Source organism: Martes martes (assembly GCF_963455335.1).
Source record: "Martes martes genome assembly, chromosome: 2".
Lineage (NCBI taxonomy): Eukaryota > Metazoa > Chordata > Mammalia > Carnivora > Mustelidae > Martes > Martes martes.
Genome location: NC_137889.1, coordinates 141,036,939 through 141,061,827, shown reverse-complemented (window position 1 = coordinate 141,061,827; position 24,889 = coordinate 141,036,939). Strand labels below are relative to the sequence as shown.

The 24,889-nt window shown below is 56.9% G+C and overlaps 1 protein-coding gene across 1 annotated transcript in view; it reads right to left on the bottom strand.

The window, feature by feature from the left end:
• Positions 1-395: 395 nt before the first annotated feature.
• HTT (huntingtin) overlaps positions 396-24,889 on the bottom strand; it is a 140,167-nt gene continuing 115,673 nt past the window's right edge. Inside the window, exons 52-67 of the mRNA XM_080831267.1 lie at positions 22,391-22,578; positions 20,533-20,659; positions 18,572-18,672; positions 17,287-17,441; positions 16,778-16,917; positions 15,327-15,409; positions 13,658-13,788; positions 13,399-13,528; positions 10,955-11,110; positions 8,549-8,739; positions 8,267-8,381; positions 7,908-8,121; positions 7,402-7,507; positions 5,558-5,720; positions 5,224-5,384; positions 396-4,325 (exon numbers count right to left, since the gene is read on the bottom strand). Coding sequence (XP_080687393.1) covers positions 4,112-4,325; positions 5,224-5,384; positions 5,558-5,720; positions 7,402-7,507; positions 7,908-8,121; positions 8,267-8,381; positions 8,549-8,739; positions 10,955-11,110; positions 13,399-13,528; positions 13,658-13,788; positions 15,327-15,409; positions 16,778-16,917; positions 17,287-17,441; positions 18,572-18,672; positions 20,533-20,659; positions 22,391-22,578 — 2,375 coding nt within the window. The 3' untranslated portion in view covers positions 396-4,111. The remainder of the gene's footprint in view (positions 4,326-5,223; positions 5,385-5,557; positions 5,721-7,401; positions 7,508-7,907; positions 8,122-8,266; positions 8,382-8,548; positions 8,740-10,954; positions 11,111-13,398; positions 13,529-13,657; positions 13,789-15,326; positions 15,410-16,777; positions 16,918-17,286; positions 17,442-18,571; positions 18,673-20,532; positions 20,660-22,390; positions 22,579-24,889) is intronic.

The window sequence follows — 24,889 nt, the reverse complement described above, 5'->3', positions numbered from 1 at the left end:
AGGCAAGACTTTGGGGACCTGTGAGGCCTTCCGAGGTGAGACTTCGAAGTGCAAATAGGCAGGCCAGGCAAATAGGCAGGCCAGGAGCTTGGGAGCCGACAGGGCCCTGAGGGGAGCTCAGCGGCCAGGTCCCAGCCCACGTGAGGGCTCCAGCCCTGTGCCAGCCCTGATGACCCCGCAGGGCCCCAGACACACGTGGAGTCAGATACAATGCCCAAGCCATGTGGCCCTGGGATGGCCAGATCGCAACATCCCAAGTGGCTCACATCTGCGGGGCCCTCCTGGACACACCCGGCCAGCCCGCACCCAGCCCACTCCCTCACCCCAGGCACGGGCCAGTGTCCCTGGCGGGGGTTCTCCACGAGCAAGCATGCCTCGCACAGCAGCATGTGGTGTTATTTCCCTTTAATTCAGATATACAACATTTGCAGCAGTTTAAAAAATTTTAAATACATATCGCATGTCAGTCCTTCCCTCTCTTCTTGGAAGCGGACAGTCAGGTCCAGGTCAGGGCTCCGGGACGTGCCCCTCACAGCCTTGCTGGCTCCCCACGTCAGGGGGATGGTGGTGGCGGCGTGGCAGGAGTGCACAGCCCGCTGACCGGCACCGCACCGTAGTGTGTAGCAGCGAGCGTGGACAGGGGGCTCAGCTCGGAGCTCAACCACCTGCATCCATGACAGCCACGATCCTCCAGCACCAGTGGTCACCACCCAGTTTGTACTGGGAAACAGCAGGGACTGTACAGGGCCAGGTGCTCCCAGAAGCACTCGGAGGAGGGGAGGGGGTTCCTTCGACTACATTGAAAGTGACGGGTGCACGGGGGAAAGTGACCCCTGAATCTTTCAGGCCAGCAGCAGCAGCACAGCCCTCCTGAGCTCTCCAGCAAGGCAGCTCCCCTGCTGCTGCCCCCTGCCCCCCACAAAGAACCACCCCACAGTCACCCTGGCCGGGAGCCATGGCTTCAAGGGCTCACTGCAGAGCGAAGGACACAATGGAAAGTGAGTACTGGGAAGGTGCTCACAGTATCTGAACTCCACTCCCCCCAATACCAGAGACACCCCCCCACCCCCACCCCTGCCAAAGAAAGCTTCGTCAGAGTCTGTTCCAAAAGAACCCACAACAAGGGCCCGTTGCAGCTCCCTGGGAAAAGCTGCCCTGGGGCCCTGGGGCCTTGGAAGTGACATCTGCAATGGAGGGGGGGGCCTGGGTGCGGTGGGGATCCTCTAAGAGGCAGGGCCTTCTGATGCTACATTTGGGGTGTCTGGAAGGGTCAGCTTCATTCTTCCTCCGGATCCATTTGCTGGCAAAAATAGGACAGGGCAGGAGACGTGGGCACTGGCAGCCCACAGTGGGGCAGCGGGGAGGGGAGGCACGTTTCTGGGGAAGGCATGCAGAAGGACATCGCCCTGGTTTCATTCGAGTCTGTGTTCAAAGTGTCAGCAGGAAAACAACTCCCCCACTGCAAACAGACCTGCCAAATTAGCATTTTCAACAACATCTGGATTGATGACTGTTGCTTGCCACAGACTTCTAGGAACTTGATAGAGTTTTAATTCCTTGTGCAGAGAGCTGGAAAGGCGGACCCTTTTCTCAGGATTTTAACAAGCAATGACACGGTTCCTAGATGTCTCAGCCATGCAGCCAACTCCACATGGCCAGCTAAGAAAAGCCAAATTCTGAGAACTGCCTCAGCCATCCTGGATAGCCTTGCACATTTGCATATGGAGACATACGTACAATCACAGGTCTGTGCAGGCACACACGTATCTACTCTCCACAGCTAAGAATTGTGCTCACCAATTCCTGTCTGTCTCTGAGCACACAGCCCAGTCTGGGTCGTCGCCCATGGCCAGAGCGGGGCTCCAGGCCCCCTTGTTAAGAGATGACAATCTTGGGGTCGATAACAAACAAGGGAAGATGGTGGCGCCCACAGGTGAGCCCAGTGATATGGGTCCTAAGGGGAACAGCTCCAAACCTCCTATTCACAGTGCTACCGCCTACAATGTCAACGCCTCAGCAGGAAGAGCACGTGGCCTGTGGTGCTCCCATCTCATTGCCACGGAGGTGATGGGGTGGGTGGGGGTGGGGGGACACTTTCCTGCACTCACAAACATCCCAGCAGGCTTTTTATGGGAAATGGCAGGTCAAGAAATGGGAGTCCAGTGGGGGCGGGGACAACGGTGACTTACTTTCCATTAAGGTTCCCTTCAGGTCCTGCTCAGCCATGGAACCCATTTCTACCACTCACGCACTGGCTCGGTGGGGCCTGTGTGGAGGCTGGTGGGAAAACCCTGCACCCCAGTAGGTCCCAAACCACAGCAGCAGGAAAGGGCAGAAGGAAATGGGAGCTCTGGGGCAGACGGTCAGCTCAGGAGTCTCTAGGCAGTTTGGCTGTGTGTTATGGTGGGACGTCAGGCCCGTGCTGGCCAGACATCAGGGTAAATAACCATGTACCAATACTCCTCCTCTGCAGACTCTGGAAAAGGGCTTCGCTGTTCTCTTCCACTTACCCCATGAAATACCCCAAACGCTGCCTGCACTTGAACTCACAACCAAGCTGAATGGCGTGGCAGTCACCACGTGACCATATGCCCATCTGGGGGCCAAGAGGGCAGAGAGCCCGCCAGCCTAGTCAGACAGCAAGCACGGGCCCACTAGTAGGCACACCACAGCTCTGTCCAGCAGAGGTCAACCCAAATGGCCAGGCCTCTTCTGCACTGGACAATTTGGCTACTTTGGGGCTAGAAACAGAAAGCTGGTCCTGTTGCCTGGGTCTGGGAAGAAGCAGTGGCTCTGAGGGGCCATGGGCCAGCCAACCGCTGCCCAGTCCTGTCTCCTTCCTGTTCCTTCCAATCGAGCCCCATCCTGGGTCCACTGGGCACAGATCTGCACCCTCCCAAAAGGAGGCCCAGTGTATAGGCTGAGCTGGGAAGGGTGCCGAGGAGGTGCTGGAGTCCTTCTTGAATGGCTGCCAAGGTGCCAAGCTTTGCCCTTGACCAAGAGCCTGAGCCCTAACACACAAGAGGGACTGCATGGGAACCAGACCCCAAGAACGGCCAGTCGGCCCCTGGGCAGACGGCCGCCCAGACTCCGCTCGGGACGGGACCGCAGGCCATCTGGGCCGGCATCACTGGACACGACAGACTGTCAGAGCCGGGTGGGCTGGCCTTGTCAGTGAGGGACCAGCACAGCGGTCCTTCACTGGGGTGGAAGCTCTGGAGCCGTCCAGGTGGGAGGAGAGGCCCCACCTGTGCACGGGACAGGGGCTGGCACTTTCCAATCCCCAGAGAGGCTGTGTGCGTTCCTGACGCAGACACCTCAACGTTAAACAGCCCTAAATTCTTACTAGATGTGAATGCGTGAGAAAGGGTGAAGTGCGCCACCGAGCGTGGCTGGCGTGTTAATAAGGAAGGCAGGTGTCCGGCAGGAGGAGCTGCGAGACGGAGAGCAGGTGGTGGCGGGAGCACCCCAGTTCAGGGAGGCCTCCGCTGGCGCTGCTCCGTGCGGCACAGACTTGGCAATGCACATATTCTACACGGGCAGAGAAAGTTACCTTAAAATTAATCTCTTTACTGATATAATTAAACTTTAAATCCTGAGAAGAAAACAGAGAAAGGGAAGTATGGCGCTGGGTGTCACGTCCCCAGCAACCCCCCCCCCGACCCGCACACACCGCAGAGCCCGGGGGAGTGCTCCCCACAGCCCGCTGGCACCACCTCCTGCCTGTGGGACAGCAGAGGGGCCCGGGCCACCCTGCAAGTGCAAGGACTCCGCCCTGGACACAAGAGCAGCTGTGGCCCGGCAGCCTCGAGCAGACTGGGCGCGGGGAGGACGGGAACGGCTGGTTAGCTGGCATCTCGCACTAGCCGCGGCACAGAGGGTTAGTGACACAGCTGCCCTGCCCTCCGCAAGGACTCAGGCTCAACCCCATGTTACTGCGTATGTTCCCTGCAAGCAGCCTCACTGCCACAGAGCTCCTCCATCACGTGGCAGAGCCGGACACCGCCTGCCCGGCCACAACGCGACATGGGGGAAGGGGGAGGCCTGTGTGCAGAGCTGTGCTGACGCGGGCGGGATCCCCAGTTCCAGGGCCACTACCCAGCGTGGGTGCTCAGCACGCAGCGACCTTGTGGACATTCCGCAAACAAGTCAGCAGTCGATGATACGGGTTTCCTGGTGCCGCGACCACCTCGAACACGGACTGGAAGGCCCGGCGGTCCAGCTCCTCTTCTATCTGGTGTCTGTAAAAGTCCGTGGCCACCAGGCAGAAGAGGTTAATGTCCACTTGCTCCAGCTTGCCCATCCTGCTGATGACGTGGGGAAGGCTGGCAGATGAGTCAAGGGAGCAAGGCTCAAGTGAGGGAAGAATGAATGGTCTCCCGTCCGAGCCTCTCCAGCCTCATCAGGCTGTACTTCCCCAACACAGGTCTACACAAAGGCCGCCCGGAGCAGAGGCAGGGCCCCTGGACAGCAGTAGCAGCTGCCTCCCACCTCAGTTCCTGCCAGCCAAGCTGGGAACGGCCAACAGACGCTACTGCAGCGGCCAGAACCCTGGCTCTGCCCTGAGGGGAGGGGGAGCCCCAAGGCGGGGGTGCTCCACTCCTCAGCACTTACCTGGCCTGGCTCCCCGCACAGTTCTGGCTGCTGATGCTCCCACGGGCACTGCTCCCACAGAGGGAGGCCAGAGCCATGGCCCCCTAACCCGGGCCCTCCCTGGCAAAGCTGAGCAAGGCCAGCCGCCAGCACCAGGACCGCCGTCTGCTCAGAGGCTCTGGTCTGTCTTGGGGGAAGGCTGCCAGAGAAGAACATCCCCTTTTGGCAGCCAGCATTTTTGGGGTGGGAACTGGATCTTTACTTAAGCCTTTCACCCGCGAGGTTGACACGAGGCACAATGGACCAGGAATAATGAAAACCAGCATCAGCCACACAGCCAACTGCACAGGGCCCGAGGGCAGGCGGAAGGAGTCCACGGGGACCTCCTGCTGCCCGGGGCACCCCTCCCACCCCACCTCTCCCAGCGGTCCTGGTCAGTGTGGTAAACATTCGCCTTTCTGTTCCCTTACCAATGCTGCACTCTCTCGAGGCTTAAGATAAACGTCATTTGACAGCTGGGTTCCTTGCAAAAATTCTAACAGAAAACAGGAACCCAGACGCTGCAAGAGGAGTCTACAGGACTGACAAACAGAAACTACCGCATGCCGGCCTGGACCCAGGGAAGGATACACAGCTGAGACCCATGGGCTGGTGGAAGCACTGACGAAGAAGCAGGAGAGGCTCCATACGGCCATGGCCACTGGGGTCCTCTGCGTGAAGTTGGAGAGGGACAGCATGACCCAGTCCCGGACCATGGATGACTGCCCAGTGGTGTGTAGAGTCTGGAAAACCTGAGAAAGATGAGAGGCTGAGTCATGGCATGCTTCTGGTTCTCAAAGGTGAGGAACTAGGCCCACGGGCAAGTCCACCGGGTCAGCACACTCAGATAGTAAAAGGCATTCAGTCTGAAAAGTCTGGGTGAGTCAACCTCAGGGGCCCCAGCTCCAAGACCCCATGCCCTCACCTTGTACACAACAGTGGCCATGAACTGTGGGTACGGCTGCTGGTTGGACAGAAATTCTCCAATGACTTTGTTCATGACGTCCTGGGGTGGGAAGAAGTCATCTAAAAACTGAGGAAGGATCCGTGCCACCACTCTGGCTTCACAGGGGAACCCTTTCCTGACCCTAAAAGGAGGGGACACAGGTCAGAGTCTGGCCCCACCCTGAGAAGGCCTCATGTCTGAAACCAGTTGGGAGATGGCCTGGGTCCTAGGACGTGACCTTCAAGAGCAAACAGGCGAAGCCCTCCCACCCCTGCTGACCTCGCTGGGGACCTGCAGGTGAATGTACAGATCCAGTGATCCCACCCCATGGAGGCGGGGGGTGATGACTCGGAGAGGGGTTTCCAAGTCATGCCAAATAATAAGCAGAAAGGGTTGCAGATGGTGCCATTGGAGAGTAAAAAAAAAGCTCCTAAGAATCCTGTCTACGTTACGTTCGTTTCCGTCCACATCCAAATGCTTTATGACCTTCTTCTCAGCCCCTCATTCTGCTGCCACAGCACTGCAGTCAGCAAGGACCTTTCTTCTTCCTTGACTGGGCCCGCAAGCATTCCTGCTGACACCCCTCACCCCCAAGACTTCAGTCTGCACCCCGAGGGCTGCCACGCTCTTGTGAGTATGTATGGAGAACCATACACTGCGGAAAGCACCAGAACTGACCCAGAAGCTGGACCCGTGCCCCCTTCTAGGTGTGCTCAAATCCCCCTGCTGCAGATGCCGGCTACGGCCTGGCACATGTGAGGCTGCTGCTCCGGGTGACGCCCAAGGCTGTCCCCACCTCGTGTCTGGAGCGTGACCAAGTAGCACACCTGAGGGCACTCGCTAAAACACTGGTCTATTTGGTTAGCACTGGGGCACAAGGTCCATGAAGACAGGGACCTGAATGTGGGCTCCCCTGCCTGCCACCTGGCTGTGGCCTGGCTTGACAGATCTGTGTGGAATGGAAGAATGGCTATAAATACTCATTTTAAATTTCAACACAGAAATAGACTGCAGTGCTCACGGCCCAAGTGGACACAGGGACAACCTTGCTCAGTGTGTTCCAGTGAAAGCCAGATGCTTCTGGCAGACTGAGTGCAAGGGACAGGACAGGCTGAGCGGCACACAATGGGCCTCCCAAGGCCACAGACGCATCATGTCGCCTGGGCTGGGAGGCCTGGGTCAGAACCGGGGACCTTGTCCTAGGGAAAGAGCCTGGCAAGGTGCCTAACCCATTTTCCAGAACTGGCAAGCCGAGCCAACCCTGGACACAAGCGCATGCAGCAGGGGAAGGCGGGGATTAACTACAAGCTCCCAGAAGCACTTCTGTTTACTGTCTAAATGTTTGTCATAGTCCACTCAACACTAGCCCCGAAGCTACCATTAATGCTGCTCAAAGGCCAGGCCCCCACGCCCCAGGGGTAGGCAGCTGAGCCTGCTCTGACCACGAGGCTCTTCTCCCACGAAGGCAGCAGCGTGTGATGGATGTCTTCAGGACTGCTCAGAACTCCATGCACAGGACTTGTCTCATTAACAAGCCCCTCCTAACACCTCCACGCTGACGGGTGCTGCCTGCCACCTTCATGAGACGGGCGAGTGCTTGGGCTGGCCTCAGAGCTGGTCAACCCCAGTCTCCCGGGTGCTGGGCTCCAAGGATGGCCCACTGCCACAGAGCCCTGAATGTGGTGTGTGCCCGGTCGGAACACAAGTGGGAAGCTGGAGTACCACAGGGGCAAGGCTGAGAGGAGAGCAGGTGCATGGGAAGGCAGGTGCCTCCAGCGAGCACATCAGGGCAGCTCAGGGCAAAGGTGGGCTTCATTTCTTACCTGTCAAAAAGAACAGACACGCGCTCCATTGCCACAATCACTGACTCGCTGTCCGGGGTGGCAGGGCTGGGGTCTGAGCTTCTGCCCGGACTGAGTTTCTCCTTTCCTGAAACAAATCATTCTGTACTGTTCTGTTTTGAAGACTGTGCCTTGAACTCACAGCAGTTCAACAAACCCTGGGAGATGCTGTGAAGCCAGCTGAAGGGAACTCTCAGCAGCCCAGGGCCCGACCCAGGTACAGGGGACTCCATGGTCAGTCTGCAGACCTGCTCCCCAGGCCCAGCTCTGAATGAAGCTTGTACAGCAATGTGACCTTGAGCCCGTTACCCCACGATCCCATACCCTAGATCTCCCCCAAGTGCCAGTGAGGCCCCGTGGTCTGTGTCCCAAGAATGAGAATGCTTCTCTCTCACAGAGACAGGAGGCCCGTGTGGCCTGGAGCTCAGGGTCACTGACCTGCCGGGCCCAGGTGGGCCTGAGCCAGTCTCTGGGGCCCCGCAGCTCACCTGTGTACATGCAGGTAAGCATCAGGCCCAGGGCGGCCATGGCCCGGTGTGGGCTGTGCACATTCACTCTGTCCACACTTAGCTTGACCAGGGACTCCGCATCCAGCCGGCAGAGTTGTTCGGAGAGCAGGAGGCGCTCCAGGCCCCGCAGAACGCAGTGGTAGATGATGGATGGGGTGGATTCCTCACTTCCGGACAGCATCACCCCACACATCTGAGTGAGAAGAAACACTTCTGGGTCAGGCCTCTGTGGCTCGTGCCTACTCCCCAAATCAAAAGGACCTGACCGTGCCCCCCCACAGGTGACCGTGTGTGCATGCCCACTCCTGTTCCAGAGCAGGCCGCCCCAGGCCGCTCACCTGTATGATTGAGGCTGAGAACTCTGGGCCCACGTCCAGGGGATAGTTCTCGATCAGGTAGAAGGCGGTGGCGCACATGACCAGCACGTGCTGCTGGCTGTGAATGTTCACGCAGCTGAAACCACGAGGTGAGGACCAAGCTGACGGTGTGTGCTGTCCCTGTGTCTCAGGGACCTCGGCCCCCGTCCCCACGGAAGGGTGCCACCCTGGGCCCCACCACCTGATGTGTGACCCGCCCCACCCTATCCCACATGGAGACCCCACAAGGCCACTCATACTCACTGGGCCACCCCCTTGAGGTTGGAGAGGAGATAGTCGCTGATGACTGGGACGAGCTGCTTTGCCGTTTCATCCAGGAGGTCGCACTCCAGCACATAGAGCGCACCGTGCAGGGCCCCAACCTTGCTTGGCAGGTGGCTGCTCCTCAGTGTGCTCTCCAGCAGCCGGCTGACTGGCTCTGCCACAGCCTTGTCCTAGGGCATGGGCACAGGGGCAGAGGTTATACCACCACAACGGGAGAGACCGAGGAGGGGCTGACCTCATGCTGCAGAGGAAGACGGTATGCTGTGGGGACTTTGTGGAGAGGCCCGCACAGCGCTGGCCCTAGGCAGGTGCCTGGGCTCCTGGCCATCGGGAACCTTCTCGGCTCCTCAGACGTGTCCCCCACCCTCTCCGCACCCATGCTGCGGTCAGTGCCGACACCCCTTCCTCCTGTCCCCTTCCCATGTTGCAGTCAGCGCCGACAGCTCTGCGGTTGGGGCTGAGCCACGGAGAGGGGCCTGCAGGACTAGCCCTGGCGAGAGCCCTGCCCTGCGTCTCTCAAGAGCTTCCCCAGGAGAAGGGACCCCACACGTGTTGTCACATGGCGCTGCTGGGAACAGAGTGCGTCCCACCTGACTCCCTGGGAGAGGATGCTGGCTGCTGGCGCCTGTTTCCTCTGGACTTTGTCCCTCCAAGGACCCCCACCCCGTACCTATTCCCTTCACTGATTTTGCCTTGTCTGTGTTCACCGGGATAAACCCCCAGCCATGAGTATATGTGAATCTTCCCAGCAAAAACCCAGGGTGGTCTTGGGGACCCTGGACAGTAGTCTACACTGACCTGGACCAAAATGTTACCTGTGTTCTTTCAGGGCCCGAGACCTAGTGGGGCACCGCAGAAACCAAGCATGCCACACTCCTTCCTCCAGACTCACTCCTTCTTGGGGAAGAAGCTGCTGCAGAAAGCAGCATGGGGGTGGGGCGACCCTCATGAGCCACCCGCCTGGCTGGGAAAGGTGGCTCTCACCACCAAGGGTTCCTGTGAGCCAATGTGCACACGCCGGGGTGGGATGCCGCCTTCCCAAGGAACCCCCCACCAGAGGCCAGCCCCCACCTCTGCAAACCCCAGCAGGACCTGCCATGAGAGGCGTGATCCCCAACGCTGTGGAAATATGTAGCTACGGAGCCCCCACCTTCATGGGGACATCTGTGAGCACGTCAGGACGGGGACAGTGTGAACATGCAGCGTTTGCCTCAGGGTCTTCTGAAAAATGCTTTTTACTTATTCAATTTATTGACAACATGACATTTGTCTAGGGGGATCTGGGCCTGAGCACAAAAACACAATTAGGATGAAAATGCAGCTAGCAGCTGAAATCCCCCACAAAGACAAAAAAGACCCTTTCAAGTCCAGCTTTCACGTGTCTCTCAACACCCGCAGAGCACACACTTTGAAGTGATGTGCTTACGGGGGCAAGCTGATGGGCTCATTGTTCCTGCTCCTGGATGGTGGCTCCACGGCTGACAGCCACCCAGGATGCAGGGTACCTGCCCGGGCACTTGGGGTCAGAGGCACAAATTCAACAGGGGCCACAGTCAGGAAGGGGCAAGAGGCAGGGCTGCAGGCCACAGATGTGGGCCCACACCTCTGCCACATCCTGTGTGACCTGGTCTTGGCCTTCTCCGCAACAGGCTGGGTGGGGGAGACCTGCAGCAGCACCAGGACAGACAGAACCGCATGGGGATGTGGGGGAGGCAGCCCCCACGTGTGGGGTAGATGGAGGAGTCCCTGCTGCCAACAGGAGGCTGGGTCCCAGGGTCACCGGTGGCAGCTATGCAGCCAAGAGCACAAGCCAGCTCGGCGCCGTCTGGAGGCTGAGCTTTAGTCCCTGACCAGCTAACAAAGGCAGGGCCTGTGCACAAGCATGTTCACGTGCCCACAGCCTGTCTGGTAAGCAGACACCATGTGAGGGCGCTCAGAGAATGGCGTGTACCCCACCGGCCCAGTTCTCATCAGTTAGCTGCAGAGTAAGAAAAGACTCACTAGTAGACCGCGTGCCCTCCTGCCAAGAAGAGACCAGAGCACCCAGACTATGGGAGAGGAAATGCAGGGTTTCTAGGGTAACACGGCCCCCAGAAGGGAAGCTCCAGTGAGAGGAAGCATAGGGGTCTGTGGGGGGGGCCGTGCGCAATTGGAGAAGCCACCTGCACCCCTGGCTCCTGGGGGAGATGGGTCACTGTGATGACCCGGACCCAAGGGGTACTAGAGCCCCAAGCCGAGGCTCGCCCACACAACACACTTCACCATGACCCACGGAGAGGTAGGGATGACCTCCAGCCCGTGCCAGGTCGTCCAAGGCCGAGGCTACACCCATGGCCGACACCAGGGGGCCGACCCCAGGTGGCCCCCACGGCAGCCCTCACTTACCATCCCGAGGACAGCAGCTGCCTTGCAGGTGGCAGGCACCAGGTACTGAGTGAGAATCTCGTCTTCAGCAGGGTGCACCCTCCGCAGCTCCGTGAGCGCTGAGTACATCATCTCAAACTGGGTGCGCTCCGTGAACAAGTCTGACACCACCAGGAGCTGGGGGCACAGGGTGTTCAGACAGCAAGTAAGCAACAACGTCTAAAATGCACGTGCTGGGTACTCAAAGGAGTCCTGGCCGGGTATGCAAGTGGCCCCCATGGAAACCTACAACAGAGGCGTGAACAGACCAGGCGAAGGACTGGTCACCGAGTAGCCTCTGAAGAACGTTTCTGCGTCTACACTGCCCAGTGAGAGCCGACGCCTGGATCTGTCACAGCTGCGGCGCCACTGAGAAGCCCTCCAACTGCTTTTCTGTAGAACACCAGTCACCCCCCTACCCCCCCCCAGGCCCCATAGCACTGGGGGACAGGCTCTCCAAAGTCCTGGACAGAGAAATGGGCCACCATTTCAGAAATAAATGCTTGGATGATTCCATCTCCCCAAAATATTGAGTTCTTGGAGGCTCACTTCCTCCCATGTCACCTGGCATGCAGGCAGAAGCGCTGCCCTCCTCAGAGGCCCGGGTGCAGGCCACACAGGGCTCAGTGAGACCCCGGCAGCAGCGGTACCAAAGGCGGACACAGCGGACACTGGGGTGCCTCCCAGGCCTCTCGAGGTCGGAACTGCTTCTGTGGTAACACAGAGACCCTGTCTGCCTTTCTACTCTCTTCTGACCATAGAGAGGACTTTTATAGAAATCCTTTGATATTAGACTGAAGGCAGAGCAGACATAAGAATCCAACTCTCGGGGCGCCTGGATGGCTCAGTGGGTTAAAGCCTCTGCCTTCGGCTCAGGTCATGATCCCAGGGTCCTGGAATTGAGCCCTACATCGGGCTCTCTGCTCAGCAGGGAGCCTGCTTCCCCCTCTCTCTCTGCCTGCCTCTCTGCCTACTTGTGATCTCTGTCAAATAAATAAACAAAATCTTAAAAAAAAAAAAAATCCAACTCTCTTTTAATAAATCAGTCAAGAGGGGCGCCTGGGTGGCTCAGTAGGTTGGGGCCTCTGCTTTCGGCTCAGGTCGTGATCCCAGGTTCCTGGGATCGAGCCCCACATTGGGCTCTCTGCTTGGTGGGGAGCCTGCTTCCCTTTCTCTCTCTCTGTCTGCCTCTCTTGTGATCTCTCTCTGTCAAATAAATAAATAAAATTTTAAATAAATAAATAAATCAGTTAAGAGATTTGCAAAAATGTAAAACAAGGCTCTTCTTACTAATTATTTAAAAAGTGTTATTTTTAGGGATGCCTGGGTGGCTCAGTTGGTTAAGCCGCTGCCTTCGGCTCAGGTCGTGATCCCAGGGTACTGGGATCGAGTCCCACATTGGGCTCCTTGCTCGGCAGGGAGCCTGCTTCTCTCGCTGCCTCTGCCTGCCTCTCTGCCTGCTTGTGTGTGTTCTCTCTCTCTCTCTCTCTCTGGCAAATAAATAAAATCTTTAAAAAAAAATAAAAAGTGTTATTTTTAAATAAAAATCATTGTTATTTTAAATGGATAAATAAAAAAAACCCTTATTACAGGTGCTTACTATTTATTAATTTTTGTAAAAAAAATCAAGTTGTAAACTTTCACTACACATTAAAATTAAGGTTTTTGGGATCTCCCCTTGACGAGGTATCTAATGATTTAAGAACCATAAAAGCTGTGTACTGGCAAGAACCAGGCTCAAAGTCGTCGCCTGCCGTTACTGGATGGAGGCATGTTGGGGCTGGAGCCCCCCATGGCAGAGACCGTGCAGATGCCTCCAGCCGGCTGGTCCATGGGCAGGAAGCAGGGACTGAAGTCGTGGGCTCCAAACTCTCGCTCACTTCCTGCCACGTGATGGTATGGAGGTGAAGACAGTGGCTCATGAGGATCTATTTGTAAACCACACGACTCCACTACCAGTTTGGTGAACAACGCAGACCCAGTCCTCGCACAAATGCCCTTTGGGGTCTTTGATTGTGCAGGAGGCCGAGTGCACAGAGAGAACAACTGCCCGCACAGGAGCTTCTTGAAGGGGGTGTGGAGGCAGGACTGAGAGTCTAGGTCCCATCTAATAAAGCAAACGGTTACGAGATAGGCCCTTAAGGTGGACATGGCTAAGCAGGAGGGCCTTCAGAGCCTCCCCATGTCATGACGCACATGGCACTCTCACCGGCCATAGATCAGAAACGTACAAAGCAGCCCCTCCCTGGGCTGGAGAAATACGACTTCACCCTCCTGCACCTGCGAGCCGCTAAGAGTGCTCTCCCAGGTTTCCAGAGATCAGGGACTACATATGTGCAGCATCTGTACTGCTGTGGACGTGTGAGCGCGTGCACGCCAACCACCCGAGCACCAAACCTGTGAGGGAGCAGGGAAGGCGGACTTACGGATCGAACCACTTCACTGATCAGGATGATGGGCGTCCTCCGGGCTGAACCTGATGGCAGGATCCAGCGACTATACAGCTCGAGCAGAAACTGGGAGCAGGAATGGATATCGACCCCCGCCCGGTGCTTCCTGCAGAGTGAAACCAGAGGGGCGACCGCCCCACACACAGATGAGACGCTCATGTCAAACAGTACCCCAAACAAATCAAATAACCCAGAAGAAAGCTCAAACTGTAGAAATGAAGGGCAGATGGGAGACCTGGAGTTGACAGGTGACGTGGGTGGTGACACCGGGGCAGGGACATCGGCTTCCTCCTCTTCCTCTTCCTCCCACTCCTCCTCTCTCAGGGGCGTGATGCTGTTCCCCAGCCACACGGAGTGAATGGACACCTTCAGGAGACAAGGCCGTGGGCTCAGTGCTCAGGCGTGGGGCCGTCCCAAGCTGCAGGCCCCCAGCCTCCTCTTGCTTCTGGAGATGGTGGCAGAGTGCTGGAGGAGTCCTCCCGTCCACCAGGGCACCTCCCCATGCATCCAGTTCACACAGGCCCCATGCTCCCACACGTCTGTTGGCGTGGAAGTCCTCTGGCATGCAGCACAGACCTCACCCAGCTGGTGAGCCCCATCCACACACCAGCCAAACTCCCACTCAGCACAAACACCGTTTCCCCCTCAGATCCCATCAGCCGTGGGGGTCCTGGCACAGGGGCGGGCAGTTTGGAGGCAGCTGCCTGAAGGCTGCCACAGACGGACTGGGAACCATGAAGCCTCAGAGCCAGCTTTGGGCCTTGAGAGAGGGCGGCCCTTCTGCTCCCTTCCCTCCCCAGCAGCCAGTGATGGCTTGGCAGAGAGGGATGCGGGAGCCGCCTGGTCGTCTAGTCTTCGGGGCGGGCAGCCTGCGGTTGGGGCTCCACTCCTGGTGGCTATGCGTAAACACAGAAGCTCAAGAAGGGAGGCAATGGGGCAGGCTACTGCTTCTGGATCCAGGAGGAGGTCAGGCACCACCAGAGAGCCACAGGTAGCTCCCTTGAAGCCTGCGCCTCAGAAACCTACTTCTGTAGAACCGATACTGAGCCCCATTACCCGGATTTATCTCGGGCAGAAACGTCTTGGCAAGGACAGCATGGAGAGCCTGGCTGTCACTCCTTGCTCCTTGAGAAGTGCGTGTGAGCAGGAGAGGGCAGGACAGAGTGGGCCTGGGGGCTCTGCCACAAGTCTGTGCCCGGGGCCACAGGGGATGCCCTCGGGACAAACAAGTGTTTCTGACCCCTGCTCTGGCCAATGTCCCCTGAAACAAAAGCTAAAGAGGAAACAGTCCTGTGTAACTGCTCTCTAAGTAAACCAGTAAGGTGTGAAAGGACACAGACGTGGACAGGGCAGCCGGCGGGCCACCCATGGGCGTCCCCTCCACCCGCACACATGTCCTCTGGCTCCTTGGCCTGCACTATCATATGTGTCACTGACCTGCCTTTCTCACAAGGACACAAAGCACACAGCTCAAAGTGACCCGCCCAGGAAGCTGTCGCCCTGGTGCCCAGAGCCGCCCCATCTGCTGCACTGGGTTGTGTGGCCCCACTTCCCTCTGAGCTGGCAGCAGGGAAGCCCGGGGCCCAAAACGTGGCCCACCAGAGCAAGGGCCCTACTGAGCCTACCCTATCCGAGCCTGGTGGTCTGACGCCTGACTCATACCACCTCGCTGCACTTATATACACACTCATATCACTATGGACACAAGATCCTTAAATCATCCTTGGAGAAGAGAATATAAATGAGAACAAATAAAAGAAAAGCCCTCCTTTTATTTAAAAAATGCATGTAATTTTTCTGGATGCATCCAATGGCCCAAATTCAGGGCAGACAAGAGCGAGTGAGGATAGCAGGGGGACATGCCCTGGCTGCGAGAGGGAGGGGAAGCCGCCGCGGACACTGACCTGTCCAAGCTTGTAGCTCATGTTCCCCAGCTCCCGCTCGGGGTTGATCTGTAGCAGGAGCTTGTCGTGGCTGATGAGGGCACCTGGGGGGCGACAACACCGTGAAGGCCATCCTACATGGAGCGTGGTGCCCAGCAGCACCCGCCCCGGGAGGCAAGGAGGACAGCTCTGCAGAGCTCTGAGGGCCTCTGGGGCCTTCTCGGGCAGGCCAGCGTGGCCATGCTGAGTTGGCTCCTTCTGTAACACAGCAGCGGCCAACTGCCCGGGAACCCTCTGGGGGTGAGCGGCCAAGACGTCGGTCAGTAGCTGCAGGTGGGGCTGTGGCCCAGCAGGTCTGCACTCTGGGGGCCCTGACAACAATGTCCGCGGGCAGCACCTCCTGGGACCCTGCCCTGTGTCCAGGCTGTCCAGCTGCGCCCACCAGATGCCCCCACTCAACCCATCTTCTCTACAACCGCTGTCTTTCACACACTCTGCACCCTAAACAACCCCCAGCCAGTGGTCCCTAGCTAACCCTCCACCAGATCCAGCGTCCACGTGCCCCATCCCAAGAGACTCCTGCCCCCATGCCCTTGGGGTGTTCACACCTCTCCAGGCACCCACTTGCCCCAGCTCCTGTGACAGTGAGTGAGGCCACCTCTCTCTCCCAGGGGCACAAGCTGCTCAAGGGACCCAGGACCATCGAGTGCACGCTCCTGAGCGTGGTCCAGCGCTCCAGTAAATGTCTAGTGTCTGCACGGCCACACAGAATGCTCTCCAGGTAAAGACCTCAGGATGCTTACAATCACAGGACCTAACAACCCCTAAAATAGACTAGGTAATCAAAAAAACGCTGTCTGTTCAACAAAAAACCCGTGTATTAAAAAAATAAAAAAAATAAAAAAAAAAAAAACCACCACCAAAGTTCCTTCTTTTAAGCCTGCGTGACAAACTCCAGTGCCCATTACATAGCAGGCACACAGCCTACAGGCCCAAACAGAACAGGTGCCCCAGGCCAGTGGCAGGTATAGGGCGGGGAGGGGAGGGCGGCTGGGGGTGGGGAGCTCAGCCCCAGAGATGCCCAGCCCCCAGGGTCTCTCGCCATAGTGCTCTCTGCTCTGAAGCTGGAGAGTCACAGGAGTCACTGAGGAACTCTGCTGATTTTTCCCGGGAGCAACTAGTTCAACTTCTACCCTCCCAGGAGCACTGCCTGTCTCAGGCTGAGACCCGCTCTGCTCGCCATAGCCTGACTGGTGAGGGACAGCATTCCGGTTCAGTTCCAGACTCGAGCTCCTCAAGACCACTATGCTCACCTAGCCCTGAGTGAGACAGGTACTCATAAATTAGGGCTGTGCAGTGAGTACCACAGCCTCCAAAGACACCTCCAGTCCTCTGCCTGACCAGTGATGTTATTATCTTGGTCGCATTTTAGTTCTGGCCCAGGGACAAATGGCCCCTCTTCCCACAGGTACCTGTTGTAGCTGGAGACAGAGAAGGGACGGGGTCCCACGCCTGGTATAAGTGATGGGTGGCGATGTTCTCTCTCTTTGAAACCATCGCTTGGATTTCCTGCTCTACAATTCCTCGGATAATACTCAGCTTCCTCCCAAACCTAAAATTCAGAACAAAGGTTAAAGAATATTTTGCTTCCTTTCAAAATCTTAAAAGCAAAAACCTCAGGGCTTCTTCCAGCTTTGCCTACAGGAAACAGAAGCCTCTGTGATCAGAAGGGACACTCCCTCTGAGGGGACTCCTGTCCACGTGGCCTTGTCTAGTTCTTGCTCTGCTAGTCTGCCCTAAACACTCAGCGATCTCAACTGCCACAGGTCACCGAATCCCTTCTGGATTTGCACTGTGTATGGTGAGGCTACATGCTACATGCATAAGTGTGCTATTTGTCATTCTGGAAACAGACCACAGGGCCTGGGGTGAAGGCGCTGGTCACTCTGGGCAGGGCGGACAGACACCTCACTGTTCCCACCTGGTGTCGAGGGCTTTCAGGGGCTTGTTCCGGGGCTGCTGCTCCAAGCAGCTCACAGCAGGATTGCCGGCCACAGGCACGGTCATTGCACTCAGCACCAGCGACGTGATGGCCTGCACAGCCAGAACATTGATCTGGGTCCTCTCTGTGTCTTCCTGGAAGGAGAGTCCACACTTCATCAAGTCACGAGTGTCCAGACACTGGAAACCACTTCTGCCCCTACCTGCACGCAGAACCCGAAGGCCGTGGTTCTCAGGTCGCAGGGTCTTATGGGGAGCCTCGAGTGCTGTAGAGGGACACGCCTTCCCAGCAAGGATCCTGTTTTTTGGTTTTGTTTTTGCTTTTTTTTTGAAAGATTTTATTTATTTATTTGATAGACAGAGATCACAAGTAAGTAGAGAGGCAGGCAAATAGAGAGGGGGAAGCAGGCTCCCTGCTGAGCAGAGAGCCCGATGCAGGGCTCGATTCCAGGACCCTGGGATCATGACCTGAGTCGAAGGCAGAGGCTTTAACCCACTGAGCCACGGAGGCATCCCAAGGATCCTGTTTTGTCTGCCTAAGTTCCCCACATCTGTGACTTGAAAGAAATCTGATGGCTGATGTCTGCCTTTCAAGGCAAGGTCACCTATAGGGACAAATCTCCAAACACAAATTACTTTTTAAGAAACTGCCCTTCAATTTCCTCCCTCATTTTAGGAACTCTGCATATGACAACTTGTTAGTTCTATGCATGAATTTAAAGACACTAGTGATTTCTGACATGTTTACTCTTTGAACTGACATTTCTATGAGTTTGTGCCACACTTCTAACCAATGGCTTTCAGTATCTCAGGCTTTGCCTTATCAGAACATGGCTTGTACTGACAGTATAGGAATGTGATGCACCTGAACATTCTGAGAAGCCCCAACAAACAGTCAAAGGAACACAGGTAGGTACCCGTATCCACGGCCTTTACCACGTGCCTTTTCATTCTGATCCAACCTACATGCTGTACGTGAACTCTGATAGGCAGACCTCAAACATACCTCCAAGAGAGGGTGTAACCCTACTGACCCTGAATGCGGAACTCGGCAGCCGCTGGCCATCAAGGCCACTGCAACTTCAAGGGGATTTGCTCCTGCTCTGCAACGTTAGTCTAGGCTAGACTGGCCACCCTTGTAAACCTAAGTCAAGACCAAAACAACGAGCCTTCTGCCCTTCTTCTGTCCCCCATAAACAGGTCACCAGCTGCCTCGACTGCCCAGGTGCCAGCCAGTGGCCGTCTGGGCCTGCAAGTGGCCTTACCTCTGGTGGGCTCTCCTCCTGCTCCATCACCAGGGGCTGAGTCACCAGGACACCAAGGAGGGTGGCCCACGTCTCCTCGAACTGGGTGCGGCTGGTCCAGCCTAGGAATGCAAATGTTATATGAGACAGAGTCACCCATTCCCCAGCCTCGATGTGACATGGCAGCTGGGCTGCGTGGCTGCAGCTGGAATAGGCCCCGCCCCTGGGGTCGACATGCAGCTGCCCCCTTGAGCCGCATGCCGGTTCGGAGATGCAGCCACACTGCCAGCTCCATTCCACTCACAAAGAAACAGAAGCACACACATCTGAGGCCACATGACAAGCAAGGGGCACCATCTCCACCCCTGCTGTGGAGACACAGTGAAGGGAAGAGATGTCCCAGCAGCAGGCCACATCCGAGCAGGTCTGACCTGCTCCTGCCCTGCTCACTGGAAGGCTCCCAGGTCCTTCCCAAAGACAGAGCACAGTCTGGAGCTGCAAGCTGCACAGCCATGTGCAGACAGCAGGCCCCCAGACCGCACGTTTGGAGCGGGAGCCATGCGTGCACTGTGAATTCTCAGAGAACCTGCTGAAAATAAAGAACTTAAGGTGATGGTTTCTCTGATTCTGACTAAAGAACAGATCAAAAGGGTGTGACCCAGTGCGGGTACTTGTGTCTGGCAGAGGTACGCCTATAGGTCACCCTCAAGCACCGTCACCACCAGCGCCACTCAAGGGGAGGGCTGAGTGCCATGCTTCCTATTCCCACGCGTGGCCTGGAAGGTGGCTGTGGCCATGCCACTTGCACTCGGGCTACGAGGGACAGGTGGGGGTACTGAAGGCCGGAAAACAAGAGCAACAAACTTGAGGATCTCCTTGTAAACTGGATGTGGAGGGATTAGGTACAGACAGACAGATGTTTACACAGTTTATTTAGGGGAAAGGAAAAGAACGGACAAAGACAAAGGCAAGGGCAAAGGCAACAACAGAAAGAGACTGTGGAGCTGCCTAGGGTCCCTCCTGCAGGTCTGAGTGAGGATTCGAGCACGAGGGTGCCTGAGCAAGGAAGGGAGGGACCACACACAGGGGCGAGCCAGGAGACCGCCTGGGAACCACCTCAAGGACGGGAGAGAAACGAAGCTGCCTGAGGTAGTCTTGGGTCACTGCTGAGACTGCACTTCAGACACGGTAACCAACTGCCTGCTTCACTCAAAGGAAAAGGAGAGGCAAGACGGATCTGGCTGCCTGAACCTTCTGGGATCGAGAGGAGCACAAATTCTGTAGAAGCCTGAGAGCACAGGGTCACAAGGACTAAGGGTGTACCTCATGAGCAGGTGGGGTGCCCACTCCAGATGCTCCAGGAAACACCATAGCCAGACATAGCCACTCGGGACCTACCAACTACAGCCCTCCCACTGGACCGGGCCTCCAGCCATGAAATGAGGACAAAAAGGCAAGGCACTCTGGGCTGCAGGAAGTAGAGAAGCTGCCCCGCGAGAAACCACAGAGGTTGTCCTTTACTGATGACGGCGCCAGTCGCGTCTCATTTGGCTTCCGAATCTATTAATGATGCTAAAGGCACGACACTGGGGGTTCTAGAGCCTAAGACACCTGTCCCCACCGCCCGGGGCCCGCGGTGTCTCACACAATGAAGCCCCCTTCCCCTGCTCCCTCCACCTGCTCGCCCTGCACCCAACGAAATAAGAGCAGCTGAGCTGGACTGTGTATGATCTACCACCAGGGGACTGTCCTGACTTCCGACAGGCCTGCTGTGTGAAGATGTGGGGTTAAACACCCATCCCGTCTCTCTCACACCCCCAAACACCACACCAACCTGGGGAGCATTTTTCACGGTGACAGTTGGTATTCACCGCGGAATGTACTCATACATGATCGTATCAGGCCCCACATCCCCTGTGGAACAGACGAGAAGAACTAGGCACTCTGAGGACTAACAATTCTGGAAGAAAAACCTAGGCTACCTAGTGCATTGATGCGGTAGATGAACTCTTTAAAGACTTCCTTCTCCTGGAGGAACTCCACTGGGATCTCAGGGAAGGCTGTGCCAAAGTCCCCTCCTGGCTTGGGTGACCATCCGAGCTTCCAAACCTGAGAAGACAAAAAAGAAACAGAGTGACCCCAGTCAAGACAGGACAGCCACACTTTGAGGACACCATGAAGCATCCTTTCTCTACCCACGGTCTCTCTCTGAAGGCCACGTGCCTACCGACAGCTCACACAGACATTCCTAAAAGCAAGCACACCATCCTTCCGAAAAACAGCTTCCATGTGCTACCCGAGATCTTCTACCCTCCCACTTCCCTGACCCAGCCTGGCCCAGCCCCTCTCCCTGACTGCCACAACCACCCCACTCCCCGGCACCTCCCCAGCTGGCTGTTCCCCAGTCGGTTCTCCAAAGTCCACGTTGGCAGCCCCCGGGACACAGGCAGGAGCAGCCCCGCCCCCAAACAGCAGCTGGTGTGTTAGATGAAGATGGGCGTCAGACGAGGTTTGGCTGTGCACAGAAAGAGTCCCTGGCGGGTGGGCACAGAGCTGCACCATCGATGCTTGTCACCTCCACCAACACGGGGCTGACCCCAGGCAGAACTGAGGTGGTCCTAGCAGTTGGAGAAGCCACCCCTCCAGCTAGCGGAGCAGACCCGTCAGCTCCCAATGTCCCAGGCGCACCCGTGGGGGCCTCGGAGACACGGCCAGCCCACCTCCGCAGTGCCACTGCCTCTCAGTCGGCTCAGGAAGACACAAGGTCTCTCACAGCATCACAGACCTGCTCCACCGGTGAAGAGCCCGGCTGGAGGAGCACCCCCTACAGCCCGGGCCCCAGACCCCGTGCCATCGCGTCTGGTCCAGGCACTGCGATCTTTAGGACAGGGCTTTTACACAGCGGCTCCCCACGTCCCTCTAGAGGAGCAAGCTGGCTCCAGACCTAGAGAGACGCCCTGCATGCATGGGGGCGACCCTGCTTCTCCTGCAGGCTCGGGACTGCAGATGTGCCAGCTCAGCACACTAGGCTGCGGCTGCTGCTTGGCGCCAGACCTCCGGGGGCGGGGGCCACCTGCTACACGCCAGTCTAAGGAGGCCTGTTCCGGGGGGGCAGCCTGCCCCGTGTCTCCCTCTCACACACCGGCACAGAGGCTGTGCCCAGGGGCAGGCACAGGTCCTTTCAAGGCAGATGCAAGCCCCTTTCCTCTCGGTTCCTGCTCACCTTGACCTGAGGCCATGCTGTGTTCACCCGGTGCCCCCACTCCTTGTCTCTGCAGCTTCCCCGGGGAGAGGCTGTCTGGCCACCATTGACCCCCAACCCACTCACACTAAGCCCTTCCTGCTACCTGAGACAGAATGTGGACGAATGCCGACTTGAAACTGATTCTGAGGACAATCTAGAATCAGGAGTTTCAAAAGTGGTCATGCCCAGATGGCCCAATGGTATCAGACGGTGCCTGAGCCCAGAGGCAAATACCCCAGGGGCACGATTTCCATCCACCATTAACCAAGGGCGCAGACTTACCCTCTAATTGCGTCTGACCCGGAGGACCAACTAGCAGGAGATTAACCCTCACTCCGACATGCAGTGTGTCACCCCGTGCTGCAAAACCCAGCACTTCTACCAATGACCGCTGGACCTTGTGCCTATCTGGGACCTTCCCCTATCTGGGGAAGCCAGATAGGGGCCTGGCTCACGCACCATGCAAGGCTCTGGCCACCCGGGAGAGGCACCTAAGTGGTGAGCTCCTGCTCTCCCTGCCGGGAGCCTCCCCACCCAGGGCCAGCCCATACATCTCGGTTATTCCAGTTTCTGTGCAAAGCAATGAGCAGACTCACCAAGGGGGGCACGCGCGTGTAGCTGTTGACGAGGGGTAAGCGAGCCAGGCTGATGATGATGTTCCTGAGCACCGATGTGAGAAACGCGGGGGTGTTGCTGTTCCTTTTGTGCCCCAAGGCTAACACCGATGGCAAAGACTCCACCATCTCTGCCACCATCGCACAGGCCGCGGTGATGTACGCCGGGTCTAAAAACAAACACCGGGGTTGCGAGGCCTGTTCTGTTGAGACACACAGCGAAGCCGCCACCTCTGCTCCTGCTCTTCCCACCCCTGCCGAGGCAAAGGCCTAGGCCTACAGCCAGCCGCTCAGCCGCAGACGCAGAGCCCCCTAGACTCCCAGGCGGTACCGAGGGCCTGCAAGTTTCATCTCCGTCCAGTATACCGAAACTGGCCATTCTCTCCGTGCTGGCCAGAACTGTGGTCTTGAGCCCATCTCCCACACCCCACCCCAGCCCCCTGCCCGCCCTGTACCGTGTGGCAGCACCCACTGGCCAACACCCAGGAGCCATCATGCTCTGGCCTTCCCCAGTTCTCCTGGGACTCTGCGCTGCTCTCTCTGCTGGTATGCAGAAAACTCGGTTGTCCATCTCTGGCTCCGTGTATCCTGAGAGCAGGGGCTCTCCCGGGCTGCTTGTGGGATTCTGACAGGGTGCCATGTCTCCCCTAGAAGTCCTGAGGCAGAATGCTGAGAAGCAGCCCACAGCCTTAGACAAGAGCCACAGCATGTCAAGGGCAGGGACCCTTTGCAGTCACGCTGAGTCTGACACATAGTATGAGCCAGAACATTACTGGCTGAGTTGACAAAACGTTCTGGGTCGTGCACAAGTATAACCCATGGTTCAGGAGATTCGACAGGATAAGCAACATCGTCATATGGAAAGGAGGCTCTTAATGGGCTTATGGAGTCAAGTCCCAACGAAGCTGCCTTCGATAATACTTTTTTTAAGTAAACTCTGTGCCCAGGGCTCAAGCTTCTGATAACAAGATCGAGAGTCGCATGCTCTACCGACTGAGCCAGCCAGAAGCCCCAATGGACACTCTGTAAGACCTATCATCCTGTCCAGGTGATAAAAACAGCAAGCTCCTTCCTATGGCCAGGAGGAAATGAGAGGTCTTCACTGGGCCACAGGGAATACACAGGATCGGCATGAACTAGACACACTCCTGTCTGGGAGCCTGTCTGCTCCGACTCGACCCCTTGAAATGCCAGAACTCTTTAGAGAGGAATGGAAATTCACATTATGACTAAAATTAGTCTGCTGAGCGTAACAAGATTGGCACGTGTACTCGGGGCTCTCATGTACATGATCCTCACACCAACCCGGGGTCAGTGCCATCCGTATCTCTACGGCAGAAGCACCGGATAATAACTTGCCAAGGCCATTTGGCTAGAACGTGGCCCAGCAGGGAGGTGAGTGTCTGCACAGCCCTCCCGTCTCAACAAGAAGTCATGAAATCACAAACTCGGGGCTGACGGAACCAGAGAGCTTTGAGGAAAACACCTGCAGAGGAGTTTGGCTGGGTCATGAAACACACTGCTCCTGGATGGTGATTTGATCACAGAACCCTCAGCAGGCGACCAGAAGAAAAATCACCATGCTGACTATGAATGACAGGAAGACATCGTCCACCCCCAGCTGGCACATGTGCCGGCGAAAGGACAAAGCATGTATGTACTTGTTCTGAAAAAAGGCACGTTTCCTAAGCCACCAGAGCATGGCGAAGACTCCAGGATTCCAAGGAAGAGCGCTCCATAAAAGAGGCAGCCAAGAATCGCCAGGGGCACGTGCTTCCCATCTCTGGACGGGCTGCAGGCTGGCACTCCAGCTGCACCCCCGGTGAAGATGCCGGGAGGCCCCCAGGGACAAGCAGTCACTTGGCCAAGAGCTCTCTTCCCGCCCTGCCTTGCCACACTGCCAGCGAAAGACCTGAATCAGGAGAGAACATGCACAGCCATGGCACACGTCTAATTCTGGAAGCCCCGAGGAGCTGGAAGGGGTTTAAGTGGGTGGGATGTGGATGTTTATTCTGCAGGAAGAGCAGTAACTTTCATTTAAAAATCCACCAAGGGGGCGCCTGGGTGGCTCAGTGGGTTAAAGCCTCTGCCTTCGGCTCGGGTCATGATCCCAGGGTCCTGGGATCGAGCCCCGCATCGGGCTCTCTGCTCAGCAGGGAGCCTGCTTCCTCCTCTCTCTCTGCCTGCCTCTCTGCCTACTTGTGATCTCTATCTGTCAAATAAATAAATAAATAAAATCTTTAAAAAAAAAAAAATAAATAAAAATAAAAATAAAAATCCACCAAGACAGAGGCTGAAATAGGCTCTCAGGTCACCTAACATTTGTGTGGGCAGGTCCACGAACTTCAAGTCCCTCAGTATTTCCATGCACTCATTCATCACTCGACAAACATTCATTGGCAAGCACTTATGACAGCGAGCACACAGGGTGGGAGCATAGCCCATGTCCCCCCGGGAGCTCAGGGAGCCGAGTCTGGGGGC